The sequence below is a fragment of the Cucurbita pepo genome, chromosome LG02 (genome assembly GCF_002806865.2).
Source record: "Cucurbita pepo subsp. pepo cultivar mu-cu-16 chromosome LG02, ASM280686v2, whole genome shotgun sequence".
In the NCBI taxonomy this organism is placed as follows: Eukaryota; Viridiplantae; Streptophyta; class Magnoliopsida; order Cucurbitales; family Cucurbitaceae; genus Cucurbita; species Cucurbita pepo.
Window position 1 is genome coordinate 3,070,501 of NC_036639.1, and position 14,482 is coordinate 3,084,982.

The 14,482-nt window shown below is 34.8% G+C and overlaps 4 protein-coding genes and 1 long non-coding RNA gene across 6 annotated transcripts in view; 2 read left to right on the forward strand and 3 right to left on the reverse strand.

Moving 5' to 3' along the window:
- The first annotated feature begins 376 nt into the window (after positions 1-376).
- On the forward strand, positions 377-6,876 carry LOC111788916 (synaptonemal complex protein 2-like). Of its 2 annotated transcripts, XM_023669493.1 has the most exons (20): positions 377-689; positions 772-821; positions 1,053-1,260; positions 1,369-1,494; positions 1,635-1,733; positions 2,143-2,819; positions 2,901-3,149; positions 3,253-3,381; positions 3,468-3,536; positions 3,610-3,720; positions 4,124-4,231; positions 4,343-4,453; positions 4,525-4,611; positions 5,121-5,207; positions 5,299-5,406; positions 5,585-5,671; positions 5,763-5,819; positions 6,066-6,169; positions 6,227-6,423; positions 6,600-6,876. In XM_023669493.1, exons 1-18 carry the CDS (start codon positions 536-538, stop codon positions 6,165-6,167), a joined length of 2,619 nt encoding a protein of 872 aa, XP_023525261.1. In that variant the 5' UTR covers positions 377-535; the 3' UTR covers positions 6,168-6,169; positions 6,227-6,423; positions 6,600-6,876. The 2 variants fall into 2 exon arrangements, with proteins under 2 accessions (XP_023525261.1, XP_023525262.1); XM_023669494.1 differs by lacking the exons at positions 6,227-6,423; positions 6,600-6,876 and having other exon boundaries at positions 6,066-6,200.
- An 837-nt stretch (positions 6,877-7,713) lies between these two features.
- LOC111788615 lies at positions 7,714-8,508 on the reverse strand. The gene is made up of 2 exons (XM_023669013.1): positions 8,261-8,508; positions 7,714-8,141 (listed from the first exon to the last, which is right to left on the reverse strand). Exons 1-2 carry the CDS (start codon positions 8,402-8,404, stop codon positions 7,971-7,973), a joined length of 315 nt encoding a protein of 104 aa, XP_023524781.1. The 5' UTR covers positions 8,405-8,508; the 3' UTR covers positions 7,714-7,970.
- Positions 8,509-10,161: 1,653 nt separating this feature from the next.
- LOC111788613 lies at positions 10,162-11,673 on the reverse strand. Its single transcript, XM_023669011.1, has 2 exons — positions 11,316-11,673; positions 10,162-10,670 (listed from the first exon to the last, which is right to left on the reverse strand). Exons 1-2 carry the CDS (start codon positions 11,439-11,441, stop codon positions 10,260-10,262), a joined length of 537 nt encoding a protein of 178 aa, XP_023524779.1. The 5' UTR covers positions 11,442-11,673; the 3' UTR covers positions 10,162-10,259.
- A 1,637-nt stretch (positions 11,674-13,310) lies between these two features.
- LOC111788614 overlaps positions 13,311-14,482 on the reverse strand; it is an 8,972-nt gene continuing 7,800 nt past the window's right edge. The window contains exon 2 of the mRNA XM_023669012.1: positions 13,311-13,684. Coding sequence (XP_023524780.1) covers positions 13,477-13,684 — 208 coding nt within the window. The 3' untranslated portion in view covers positions 13,311-13,476. The remainder of the gene's footprint in view (positions 13,685-14,482) is intronic.
- LOC111788616 overlaps positions 13,661-14,482 on the forward strand; it is a 1,571-nt gene continuing 749 nt past the window's right edge. The window contains exons 1-2 of the long non-coding RNA XR_002814183.1: positions 13,661-13,786; positions 14,037-14,174. This is a non-coding gene — a long non-coding RNA (uncharacterized LOC111788616). The remainder of the gene's footprint in view (positions 13,787-14,036; positions 14,175-14,482) is intronic.

Consider the following 14,482-nt stretch of genomic DNA (forward strand, 5'->3'; position numbering starts at 1 on the left):
TGAGCAATAATGAAGCTTTCTTCTTTAATTGTGATGTAATGAACGAGAGGTTCTTTTAGATTGCTGACTATGTTCATTAACTATAGATCTTTGACATAAAGAGACTTTTGAGGAGATCACGGGCTCTCTTGGTTCTTCCACCATCCAGGCTAACTTGATTTATATTTTTCAAATATCGAAAGGGCTAACTCGACTCGTATTTTTCAAATATTGAAATATTTGAATATATATGTAAAAATAGATAAAAATATAAATAAAGTCACAGGTGAAAGAGTATTTATAGGCTTAATTTTAAAGAATATAAAATATAAAATTTATTATTTTAATCACCAAATTGATTTGAATTATAGCTTGCTCGCGCATCTGGGCTGACGTGGCATGGGGATGTCGAACGCTATAAATTAGTCGAACTTCGATTCTCTTGGCGCCCAATTCACTTCAGTCACACACTATGATATGCGAAAATCCGCGGGCTCGAGAATGAGGTAAAAGGAGCTACTAGGATTTTTCTCCGTCGTTGTCTTTCGATTTAACAATGGAGAAGCTCGGATTTCCAAGCGTGAAGAGGTTAAACCAGTTGAACTCACTATCTGGTTTGGTACAAGGAACTGCGAAAACGTTCACCTCTTCGCGTTCCGTTCCAGAACCTGCCTCGTCGGGACGTTTTGTCAATTTGAAGATTGCTGCAGGTTCTAATCGGAAAGTTTAGCATTAATCATTCTTTTGTAAGAAATGAAACTTTATGTTGATCGTGTTGTCCATATTATGCAGAGAGGATGATGAAAGATCAGGCTTCTTTGAAGACTGATCTGGATATGGCGGTATGAAGCTCCGTTCTCTCTGTGTTGCGCGCTTCATTAAACTGTTTATGGTCATTGAAATTGATCGATAAGACCACAACCTTCTCCTCTTTAATTTCGATGCACGTGTAGTCTGTGTTATTTTCTGTAGATCAGTTAATTAGGTCTGAATTAATTTTTCTCGGCACAGTTGCGCGTTTTCCTATGATCATTCTTCGGAGTACTTGATTTCTAAGTTGGAAAAGTTTACAGAATGCGAAATTGAGGAAATCAGTGGAGCACGCACGTGCTTTAGAGGATAAACTGCAGAATGCCTTGAATGAAAATGCCAAGCTCAAGGTGAAGCAGAAAGAAGACGAGAAGTTGTGGAAGGGATTGGAATCGAAATTCTCGTCGGCTAAGACACTGAGTGATAAGCTCACTGAAACATTACAGATTTTAGCCAGTCAGGTTCAGGATGGTAGTTATCAATCTGATGCTCAAAATTTAACCCTTCCGTTTTTTGTTAGTAATAATTCATCTCGAGTATGACTTAGTATTTAATCATTGCGTTAATTATATCTTATAGCTGAGAAAGACAAGGAGGTTTTAGAAACCAAATTATCTGCAAGTTCTACAGCTGTTGATGGGTTAACCCAAAGAATGCAGGATTTGTGTATAAAAGTAGAGTCTGCAGAAGAAACAATAAGAAATCGTAAGTTCTTAAATCTAGTAACTTGACTTCTTGCAATATTTCGTTGGTTATTTTCACAATGTACCATACAGTTCTCTTTTCTATCATGGTAACTTTTGGAATGCAACTTGTTATCTAATGCTTTTGAACTTTGAACACAGGTGAGAAGGAGCTGGCGAAGCTCAAAATTGAGAAAGAGGAGAATTGTAAATTGTACAGAGAAGAACAGCAGAGAACTGCAAATCTGATTGAGGAAAAAGGTAACTATAAAGATTATGGCTAAAAATTGCAGAATGTTCATAAAACAATGAATGCTTAGTAATTTGGGACGACAAACAATGCATGCTGAGTAATTTGGGACGACAATCTTTCTATCGTAATATGGAATATTTCATTTTGGGAATGATGACAAAGAAGTATAGTCTGACCACAGCCAAGTCTCATTTTTCTATTTGCTTATCAATGTAGATATGTTTTAATATGCAATGCTTTAATTTTACCAATTCTTAGTCGCAATGTATAGATATGAATTTATGAATGTTTATGTTTTACACACAAAAGAAAAATAGCTCATGATGATCTAAAAATTGAGAGAAGTAAAACTATAATCTTGCAGCATTTTGTTATTTTATTCTCATAAAGGTGGACTACTACGATACTTTCTTGCAGACTCTATGATCAAGAGATTTGAAGAAACAGTTGTGGAGAACAGGTTGATCATAGAGGGACTGAATTCTAAACTGGATAAGGCACAATTAGAGTCAAACTCAAAAGAAGAAAAAATTACTAGTTTGATAGCCTCACGAGATGACTTGCAGAAGGAAAAGAGTGATTTGGAAATGCATAATGATGAGATTCATAAGAAATTAGATGCGTCGCTCTTGGAGATCAAAAACCTTGAAAATCTCGTCCACTTTTTGATTGATCAGCTGGTTGAATTTGATCGTCATAACTCAACTTTTGAAGAGAAATTTAATCAGCTAACCCATCTAAATGACTCTTGCTTTAAGCTGGCCAAATTGGAAAGGGATTTTGCTTCGGAGCTGGCCCAAAAGAGATACAACAAGCTCCATGACAAATTTATTTGTATAACATCAGAAGAAAATGCCCTCAAATTGATAAATGTCGAGTCACAACAAAAGGTTGATAAACTTCAGAAAATCCAGGCATCACTAATGGCACAGCATTCAGAAGAATCTCGTTTAGCAGGAGGGAGAATTCAAAAGTTGGAGTCTGAAGTTGAAACACTTGTTTCTGAAAAAACTGAGACAGAATCATTGATTTCCAAGTTAGAGGAGAAAATTGGTACTTTGTCAGAAAGTTCAAGATCATCTGAGAGTAAAATGGTCTACACCTTTCTCAACAGATTTAAATAATTTGATGTCAAGACTGCTGTTCTACTAATTTTCAGTTATATTTCCTTGCAGCAAGATTTGTTAAAGAAGATTTCTGCACTAGAAATTGAGAATCAATGTAATGCAGAAAAATTGGAGGAAGAGTTACACGATAAAGCAGAAGAGATAGATACTTTGATGAAGGAGAGCAAAAATTATAAACAACGTGCAGAAATGCTTGAGGTAGAAGGAGATCAACTTCGCAATGTTTTGAAGGAAAAGGAAGAGTTTATTCTTTTGTCTATGGAGCGTGAGAAGAAGCTAGAAGAAGAAAATAAAGAGGTTTTGTAAATTACCCTGTTACCATTGTTCATTTTCATGAAAAATTCTCGTGATTAGCTTTTGAATGAACTTAACTTGAAGTCTAAGTTCTCATCTATTACAGAACCAAGCTCTACTGTTTTCTGCTGAAATGAAGCTTTCCGATGCTAAAAGACAGTATGATTCAATGCTGGAGAGTAAACAGATGGAGCTATCAAGACATTTGAAAGATATATCCCATAGAAATGATCAGGTATTATTGGTTACCGTTTTTTCTCGTAAATTTGCTTCATGCGGTTAGATTACCTTTATTTAGGCTGACAGCAGTGAAACTATTAGGCTATCAATGACATCCGGAATAAGTATGAAATGGAGAAATTGGAGATTGTTAACAAGGAAAAGGAAAAGGTTCACTCTTAGTACTCATATTTTGCTTCATATTAAAATATCAAACTTCTTGCTTATTCATTTGAGCATACAGGCAGATCACGTTTTACAAGAGATGGAAAGAAATTGTGAACAAAGCCTAGCAGAAGTGAAAGAAGAATCTAGGCAATGCCTGATTCGCATTCAGGAAGAACATGCTGCTCTGGTAACATTTACAGAGAAATGAGCTGAACTTATCTTCCTAATCAAGATGATCATAGTTGACATGGCCCATCTAATTAGATTCACAATCTTTTTTTTGTTCCTTTTTTTCCCATGTGTTCTAACTTCTGCCAAAACTTATATTCTAGATTATGGATGACATGCATCAGATTTCTTTCTGTTCCATGTTAAAATATTAGCATCTTGTACCTCCATTTTGGCAACTTATGAGGGAAGTCAACTTGTAGTTATGTAGTAATTATAATTCATTGAACAATTTCAGAAGCTTCTTATCGGTGCTTAATTTTACTGACTGTTATATGTGTCTATGTTTATTTGTGGGTTAAATCTTGAGATTGAGTCTCTCTGAGTACTGTCCTTTTATATTCTACACTTTGATTTTGTAGTTGAGTCAAATTCAGCAAGAGCATACCAGAAATGAACAAATTTGTAAAGCCAAACACAATGAAGAGTTGCAGCGTGCTCAACTTCATGCTGAGAACGAATTGAAAGAGGTTATATATATATATATATATATATATATATATATATATATATATTCAATTTTTGGTTTCTGTCAGCCCTTGCACCATTAATTAATAGCTCAGTGATTTATGATGTTCCAGAAATTGACGTCACTGAGAAGTGAACATGAGGCTCAGATGAAAGCTTTGAGATGTCAAAACGAAGATGAATGTAGGAAGCTTCAAGAGGAATTGGATCTCCAAAAAACCAAAGTACTAACAATCTCAGGTACAAGTATCAAGTATTGTGCTCATGTCTTAATCCACTCATATATATGTCATAGGAAGACAGGCAGAGAGCTTTGTTGCAATTGCAATGGAAAGTGATGGGTGACAAGCTACAAGAGGACCAAGAAGTGAATTCAAAGAAGGTAATCTCCTGACCCATGTGCAAGTGTTCACATGCACGTGATACTACCAATCAACCTCTTCTATCTTCTATGTGCCGTTGATCAATTTCAAACTTTTTATATTATGTACAGTACATGACACTAATTCTTGTTGGTTATTTTTCTCCATTCTCAAAATTTAATATTGTTATAAGAAGCATCCTGGTTCTGTATAGAATTTCATTGGCTAATACGGAGGTTTGTCTTGTATTTTGGTCCTTAGATTCTTACCTTCGAGCGAGTCAACTTACCATCAACCATTGTCAATATTGAACCCCCTCAATTATGTTTTTTTTTTCTCTTGCTCTTTTTAATTTTTTAAAAATTTTGTATGCATACTATTTTATTTCCTGATATTAAAGACGTAAATTCAAACACGAAATCTCTAGATTACTCCCATACTTCGTATTATTGAGGTTACAATTAGTACTTCATTTCCGTATATCTATTTTAGTCTATCCTTCATAAATTATAAACTTGTCATGGTGCAGGACTACTCCATGTCATCTATCAAGATGAGAGGTTCTGGTGGTTCCAGAAAAAGCAAGCGTGCTCTGATTAGAACAGAAAATGATGAGGTGCGAGTGACAACTGATAGATAAATTGCAGAAAAGAAGTCTGTTTGTCAGCTACATTTTGAATTCTTTTGTTCCTTGCATCTTCTCACAGGAATCACCTAACCTGCAAGCAGCTCAAACACCAGTATCACAGTTGTTGAAGACCGTGGAGGACATGAACACAGGAAGTATTGCAAATATCCCGAAGCACCATAAGAAGGTAAGTTGTATATTAAAATGATGCGCACTTCACATTATCTAAACTGTAGAGATCAGTGCATATAACCATTAATATCTTGATAGGAGATAAAGGAAATTATGTGAAGTTACAAGTTTTTCCATATAGTTTTACACTCGCCTTCCGCCTGCATATTGAATCTTAATTAACGGCTGGTCAGGTTACTCGTCATGAATATGAAGTTGAAACTACAAATGGAAGGACGATCACTAAAAGAAGAAAAACAAAAAGTACAGTTCTGTTTGAGGTATGAACCAATAGGACCGTGCCAATGTAGAGAAACTGGATTATCTCATAATTATTACTCGATAGTAAAATTTTTTCCTCATGTTTATCAGGACCCGAGAAAACATAACAAAACTCCAAGAAGAAATACCCCCCGAGGTCCTGTCAAGGTAAAAGAAAAGGCTTATATCCATATCCTATTGGGCATTTTTCTGCTTCTTGATTTGTGTACTGCATTTGGCATTGGTTGCTGATATATATACATACACACACACACACGTACGTATGTATGTATGTATTTTTAATGATGGTTTTATGAAATATGAAAGATTAGAAGAAGATTTTTCTAATTTTGCTTTAACGTTTAAATATTGTATAATTATGCATAACTTGTTTTAATCCAATTCTCCAAGTAGACAATCAAGGGTGGGGATCAATCACGGCCTTCAAACATTGGTGATTTGTTTACGGAAGGGTCACTGAATCCCTATGCAGATGATCCTTATGCATTTGATTAGAGGTATATTCAACCATATCCTTATGCAAATTTAATGCATTTTTCTTCTTACTTGTGTAGTGTAGAATCTTCAGCCTTCGATGCTCATTTGGCTGTCTTTGTTATCCAAAACAAATTCTTACCTAAAAAAATTGATGTTCTCAAACCCTAAAAAAGAATAAAAACTACAAGAACGAACTCTCCCTTCAGGTACTTCATCCATTGAAAATGAACGTATAGCTCGGATGGTGGTGGGAATTGAAGAGAGAGATGAGAAGGTGAGCATTCATTGTTTCTCTCACAACTTGGTCCATTATTCAATAGGGCAGAGGGATAGATATAAGACGACTTTGTTGCCTGCTTATTTCATTCAACTGTTCTTTGTGTGCTTTTATAATGAACATATTTTTCTTGTCCAATTGAATGTTATGTACCTCACGGTGGTTGTTTACAGGGACCGACACGGACTTGAATGTTTCTCACCTCTGGAAACAGTCCTCTATTAGCAGCTTAGGGTGGTCCCTTCAAAAATTGCAACTCTTAGGCTTTTTACTGTGAGTCATGCATTTTACTTCACTTGGTTTTCCACTGAACTGTAAACTAATTGTGTTTGTCACAAAAATGGATTAGGACATAGAAAAATGTTATCCATAAATTTGTTTTTGACGTAACCGAACACACTCTTTCTACTTCACTTTGCTCGATGAATTTGAGAGTCGAGTTGGTAGTTAGTGTCGCAGTCTAACAATAGAGCTTTGAATCAAATTTGTTTAATCAAAGACCCTTACATAAATTAAAAAAATTTAAACTACCTTGCGTATAGATTAAATTACAAATTTGGTATTCATAGTTTGAAAAAAAGTCAAACAACCGTATAGTTTGATAAAACCCTTATAAATATTGTTATTCTATTGCCTATCTATGAGAATTTTAACAGACCATAAAGAGACTAATTCTAACATTTAATAACATTAAAATCATATAGACGAAATTTTGACTTTTGATCCAAATTTATAATTTAATTTTGAATATATCATAAATTAATTTTAATAATTCACGTCTTATCTAATCTCAGTTAAAACTTAAAACTTTATACTTTTTTTAGGTTAGTTCAAATAAATATTTACTTCCATATTATAAAAAAAATTAATTATCTTTTTTTTTTATTATTATTTAAAAGGATTTAATATATATATATAGTTGAACATATAATCAATCAAAACATTGGAAACACTTTTAAAACATATGTTTAAATTTTCTCGCAAGCACTTATAATATACTATATTCTTTTAAATTTATGTTTCTAAATTTGTTTAATTATTTATTTAAACACGTTTTCATCCATCAATCTTTATTTGTATAATTATTTATTTAAACAAAATATTCTTTTAGAAATAATTGTGTTTTAAAAAAATTGGCGAAATATATATAACCTTTCCCTCTGAAATATCAGAAGCTTTTACTTTTTAATCGAAGCAATTCGCTTTTTTGTTATCTGATTGGTGTTTTAACTGAGTTTGTTATTTNAAAAAAAAAAAAAAGAACAGCAATTCGTTTGAAGTCCTTCTCCTCCACGATGTATTGAAGCTTTTCTTTGATCCTTGAAATGAATGGACGATTTCCATTGAACAGTGACCAAGAAAATTGTGAAGTCATTGAAATTTAAGACTCCACGGAGCTCATCCAAGAATTCGCACATTCGAACCTATACTACAACTACAAATAAAAATGGAAGCCGATAAATCCAGTAGTAATGTACTTCGTGAACTGGTTAGGGTTGTTCCAAGCAAATTCCATGGCCAGATCGTTGATTCTATATCAAAGTTCAGATAGATTTGAAGGCGATAAAAAGGAAGAAGCTCGAAAGAGAAATAACCAGCAGGAGCTGAAGAACAAATTCCATCAAACCGCAGAGTTTGATCCTCTTATTCCTCCGACGCTCCATAGCCAACTCGATCTTCAAATCTCCAACAACTTTCCTCAGCCTCTCTTTCTCCTGAAAGGTAATTGACATTTTAATTTCTCAAAATCGCTCAAGTTGATTACTAATCCAAATCAAATAAACCAGTGCGCGATCACAAACACAGTTACTGTTCATAAATTTTCATCCAGAACCTTCGCTTGTTCGTCGACAGATGCTCTGAGGTTGCGATTCTGGAAGGATTTGAACGAAGAAATCAGAAACGCTGCTTTCGCACATCGAAAGGCAGTTTTGGATCTCATTGCTTCATCTCTGGATTCCGCCTCGACTCCCTCCATGATCTTCTCAGAGTGAACGCCTGTTGAGCAGGAAATCCAGGTAACTTCTCGTAACGCTACTCGTAATTAGGAAGAATTCATGTCGTGCTGCACAAGTTTGATCTATTTATTAGAATTAACTACCAAGCAGGTATATATATAAATATAATTTTTTTTTAAACAAAGTAAAAATTAAAATTAAACAATTAAGAGAACAACGACCTTAATCTAACATAATTGGAGTTAAATTAAAAATTTAAGTCATTAATCTGATTTCTAAGTCTGATTTCTAACAGATGCACAACTATTGTTCAACTAAGTTTCCAAGATTTTGGTATAGAAAAACCATAAATATGTTCATCCCCATTTATATTACAATCACTTTGATGAAGCTTCATATTAATACACAATAACAAAATTAAATATCTTTTACATGAATGAAAAAAATTGTTTCTATTTGGAAAATATATTATTTATGTATTATTTTCTTTTTAATTTGATTTATAATATATTTTATTTTATTCTCCATATTTAATTAGTTTATATTTTTTTATGGATAGGTATTAGATGCTAGTTTATATTCTATTTAAATCTTATGAATATTAATGAGAACACACCTTCGATTTCAATTTTATTTATATTTCTCATTCTTAATATGAATGATTTTGTCTTTATCGTTTGTTTTAATCCTTATTCTTATGAAAATTTTCATTTATTTTTGTGAATATCTCTATATTGGAATGAAGATTTCTGTTGTAAATCTGCCCGAATTGAGACAAGGTTTTTTTTTTCTTTTTCTTTTTCTTTTTCTTAATATATATATTTCAAACAAAATTAATAGATAATTTTCATTTTTCAATATAATTTTTACTAAAAAAAGATTAAAAATATCCTAATAAATCAAATAATAATTTAAATATAATATAATTTCTACGTACATATTATTTTTAAAAATTTTAAATTTCAATATTAGGACATATTTTCCAATATAGGGGAGGAAGAAGAATATAATCTTTTCAGTCTTGTTAATAAAGAGAAATCTCTCTCCACTTCCTATTTATTTTCTGTCTTGTTTAGTTAATGAAGAGAAATCTCTCTCCACTTCTTATTTTATTCTCGGTCTTGTTTAGTTAATGAAGAGAAATCTCTCTCCACTTCTTATTTTATTGTCGGTCTTGTTTAGTTAACCAGGAGAAATCTCTCTCCATTTCCTATTTTATTCTTGTTTAGTTGATGAGGAGAAATCTCTCTTCACTTCTTATTTTATTCCCAGTCTAACTAAGTAGAAATCTCTCTCCACTTCCTATTTTATTCTTAAGTGTTGTTTAGTTATTGAGGAGAAATCTCTTTTCACTTCCTATTTTATTATATATCTTGTTTAGTTAATGAGGAGAAATTTCTCTTCCCTTCCTATTTTATTCTCTGTCTTGTTTAATTAATGAGGAGAAATCTCTCTCCACTTCCTATTTTATTCTCTCTCTCTCCTTTAGTTAATAGGAGAAATCTCTCTGAACTTACTGTTTTATTCGGTCTTGTTTAGTTAATAGGAGAAATCTCTCTCAACTTCCTGTTTTATTCTGTCTTGTTTAGTTAATAAGGACAAATCTCTATCCACTTTCTATTTTATTTTCGGTCAGGTTCATGGTCATGGGACTTTCTTTGTATATTCAATATATTCAAACATGTTTAGTTTTGATATGGTGTATTAATTATAAATAGGGAAAATATGAACTAAGAGAGAGATAGTAATGTCTCACACAACTGCAAACACATAGACATAAACATTTAATTATTTTTCATATATAATTACATATATTCCAAAACATAAAGTGAACTCTGGTCCTACTCATAATTCACTAAATCAATAGCCACACACTTAGACTTTATTTTGAATAGGGTTTGGGAAACCTTTTAAGGACTGGGTTTGATTATTGTTAGTAGAGCGAGAGGCTATAAACAAGGTTGTAGTTGGAGGGGTTTGCAGGTCTATTGGGTGTATGAATTTGCAGTTGGGACATGTCGGTGAGGACTTCAATACCATTACCAATAAGTGACACTGCATGCAAACCCTCGCTATCATCTCTTGCTGCGGACACCCATGTCCTTGTTTCCATGCCCCATCGCTCTTCTTCTTTGATTCACCACCATTTCTCATAGATTGGCTATTTAGATTCAGCTCAAGGTCCAAGCTCAAGGGATCACCACCTGGGCTAGTCTCCAACTTGCTCCTTGGATCCATGGACGTTCTCTTTCGAGTCTTCGTGTTGTAGAAGTGTATCTTCCCTGACTGTACGTATATAGAAAGTTGTGTTATTGTGTAAGCAGAGAAAGAATATGTAACCGTCCAAGCCCGTCACAAGTAGATATTGTCTCCGTTGGGGCTTCCCCTCAATGTTTTAAAATGTGTCTACTAGGGATAGGTTTCCACACCGTTAAAGAGAAATGTTTCATTCCCCTCTCCAACCAATGTGGGATCTCACAATCCGCCCTCTTTGGGAGCCCAACGTCCTCGATGGCACACTGCCCGGTGTCTAGCTCTATATTATCATTTGTAATAGCTTAAGCCCACCGCTAGCAGATATTGTACTCTTTGGGGCTTTCCCTCAAGGTTTTAAAACGCGTCGACTAGAAAGAGGTTTCCACACCCTTATAATAAATGTTTTTTTCCCCTCTCCAACCGATGTGGGATCTCACAATCCGTCCCTTTTGGAGGCCCAACGTCCTCGATGGCATATTGCCGGGTGTCTAACTCTAATACCATTTGTAACAGCTTATACCCACCACTGACAGATATTATACTCTTTAGAACTTCCTCTCAAAGTTTTAAAACACGTCAACTAGGGAGAGGTTTCCACACCCTTGTAAGGAATGCTTCGTTCCCCTCTCCCACCAATGTGGAATCTCACAGAATATTAGTGTGTATGTTTAGTACCTGAATGTCAAGACATCGTTGCCACTCTAAAGGTAACGGAGACTCGAGGTGGAGCTCGATATCAGCCGGAGAATTGAAGCTTCCTCCTCGTGGCTCTTCCCATTTTCTCTTCATTTCTCTCTTCATCTCGAGAATTGAAGAGGGTGGAAAAAAGGTAGATATAATATGGAGGATGGGGTTGGATAATAGATATAAGTGCAAGGACGAATCTAGTTGGGGGCAGGGTTTGATGGTTGAAATAAAGGGCTCGTCCTGCCACTACCTATGCATGGCGTTGGCTTTCCAAAACTCAACTCCAAGCCTAGCACACCCCTTCCCCCAATTAATGAAGCAACCCAGCCAACATCCAAATATAGAATCACAAGCTCTTAAATCCGATTAACATAGCTGAAAAATGGTTACTGGGAGTTCGTATGTATTTATGAAGGCGGTGAGGAGGGGGGGGAAGAGGAAGGTGGGTATGTTGAATGGCAGCCATTAATGGGGGGAAGCTCTTGGATGGTCTATGATCTTGTAAAGCTCTCAACATCTATATGTATTAAAAGGACTTATAACTGGAAACAAACGCCCAAATCTTGGTGAAATGATGTTGTTTACACAAAAGGGTAAGCTTAATTCTGTTTTGGTTGCAAAAGGGATGTTATGTATGTGAGGTCATTTAATGCATAGATGGAAAAAGGGATTGGTTTGAAGTAAGCCTACCTGCCTTCATTAACTCATCATGAATTCACTTAAATGATAAAGGGATGGCCATGGGAAGACGGTTGCTTTATTGCTCCACCTGATCTTGCTTCCTCTACCCAACCTAAGCTCTCACCTCTCACCTTGGATTTGTATTGGTTGAATGGCCCTTTCATTGAAGTCCCACGGTTTCAGTGGCAGAACTTACTAAGCTCTGCTTTTAAACATCTACTTCCCAAGTTGCAGAGAACCCCATTTATATGCAAATGCCCTGGTTTTAATTGTTCCGGATGGTTAGAAAGTACTCTCGTATGGCTAATTGAGGAATTGATCATGAATTTATGAGTTTATAAGTAAGGAATAGATCTCCGTTGTTATGAGACTTTTGAAAAAACTAAAGCAAAACTATGAGATTTATGCTCAAAGTGAACGTGGATCATCTTGATTAGATGAGCACTTGTATTACGTTGTTTTGAATTGGAATGATGTGGGTCGGAGTTAGAGATTGAATTCAAATGAAGTGATTAATATGTACCGGAAAGGGCTAAGCTTGAAATACGAACTATTTCATGTACTTAGTTAAAATTTGTTAGGTAAACCATTCTAGATAGTTCTATATTTATTTTGAATAGCTAACCAGTTAGGATTGCGGGCTCTAAAATTTTGAAAATCACTCCACATAAAATTACTTCTATTTAAGCCTTTTTTTTAAACTATGGTTATAGTTGAGGATTACTTTTATTTAAATATAATTTTGATTCATTTATATATCACTCTATCACGTTAATTGTACTAGAAGTGTTGTGATGTCCCACATTGGTTGGGAGAATAAAAAATCCCTTATAAGGGTGTGGAAACCTTCCCCATAGACGCGTTGTTAAGCCTTGAGAGAAAGTACAAAAGGGAAAGCCCAAAAAGGACAATATATGCTAGCGGTGGGTCTGAGTCGTTACAAATGGTATTAGACTCGGACACCGGACGATGTGTCAGCCTTCTCGTTGTTCCCCAAAGAGGGGTAGACACGAGGCAGTGTGCGAGCGAGGACACTGGCCCTAAACGGAGTGGATTGTGATGTCACTTTGGTTGGACAAAAGTGTGGANAAAAAAAAAAAAAAAAAAAAAAAAAAAAAAAAAAAAAAAAAAAAAATATATATATATATATATATATATATATTATGTTATTTAGAATAACGATAGGTTGTTGAAAAACAAAATTCTGGCGCGAAGTTTACCAACATTAAAGAGAATTTATTTATAAACGAAAAATTATAGTGTGAAAAGAAAAATTAATATAATTTTGTGGTAGTACTAAAAATGATTTTCATGCCATTTCAACTCCAATCATTGCAACTTTAAGCTTGATGCTTCAATGGCGGCAATCGACGCCAAGTAAATGTTCGCCTTCGTGCCATTTTCCTTATCGATTCTGTTTCTTCAGACGCTACTTATTCAAGTTCAATTCAACCCTATCCCTTCGTCTCTACACTCTCGCTTTAACGATTCCAGCTTCTTCGGCTGCTTCTATGAAAGCTAGGATCGAGCCATCGGTTTGTATTCTCTGTTCTCTTGCTTCCTCAATCAATAAAGTTGTAGAACTGAATCTATTGGCTAGTCTCTTGTCGAAGTCGTTGGTAATTCCTCTGCTGCTTGGTGTTTGAGAGAATCGCAAAGAACGGAGAGGATGAATCCTGCAGAATAAATGCTAAATGAAATGGCCAATGGTGTGTATTGCACCGTTATATATGTTTTTGAGTGATTCAACCATGTCAAGTCCAAACTTCTTTCGGAAGGTATGGCCCGGAGTTACAAAACCTTACCAGGAAACTCTTCTAGGTTTGAGATCGTTGTTTGCTGGTTGTGAGTGAAAATACAGTTTAAAATTGTTCTATGTTTATTTGATTAACTCCTTATGGATTCCTGATGGATACTTGTGACAATCAAGTGTATGTTAGAAACTGTACTGTACCTAGGTTTGTTTTTCTTACTTATTATATTGCGTCTTCGTAATTGATGTATCTTTACTTAAATGCTTTGATACAGGGAGTCCATTGGTGGACATCAATTGGAATGTGGCACATGTGTACATAGTCTTTCACTGGCAGTGACTCATTCTGATTCGACGATAGGCAGGGGAACTAACAAGGGCGAATCCATGCCTGCTGTCACGGAGATTTTTAGGTATTTCAATTTTCTCATCAGTTATTTATTATGAACAGAGGCTTATTAGCATGCTACTTAGATCTTACTTTCAAATGCAAAAGACTTGATTGTGACAAGAGAAATTACTTCTGGTACGGATTCCACGTGATAGATCTTTGTGCTTTACATTTGAAGGAGTTCTTGTTTAAAACTAGAAACTTCGTATGTACACGAGGGACATCATTGCTACAATAAAATTGACCGCAAATCCAATATACACAAGAACATATGGATGTACCTACCAGAGCCTTATAGAGATCTGGGATATTTTCAGAATTATTTTAACT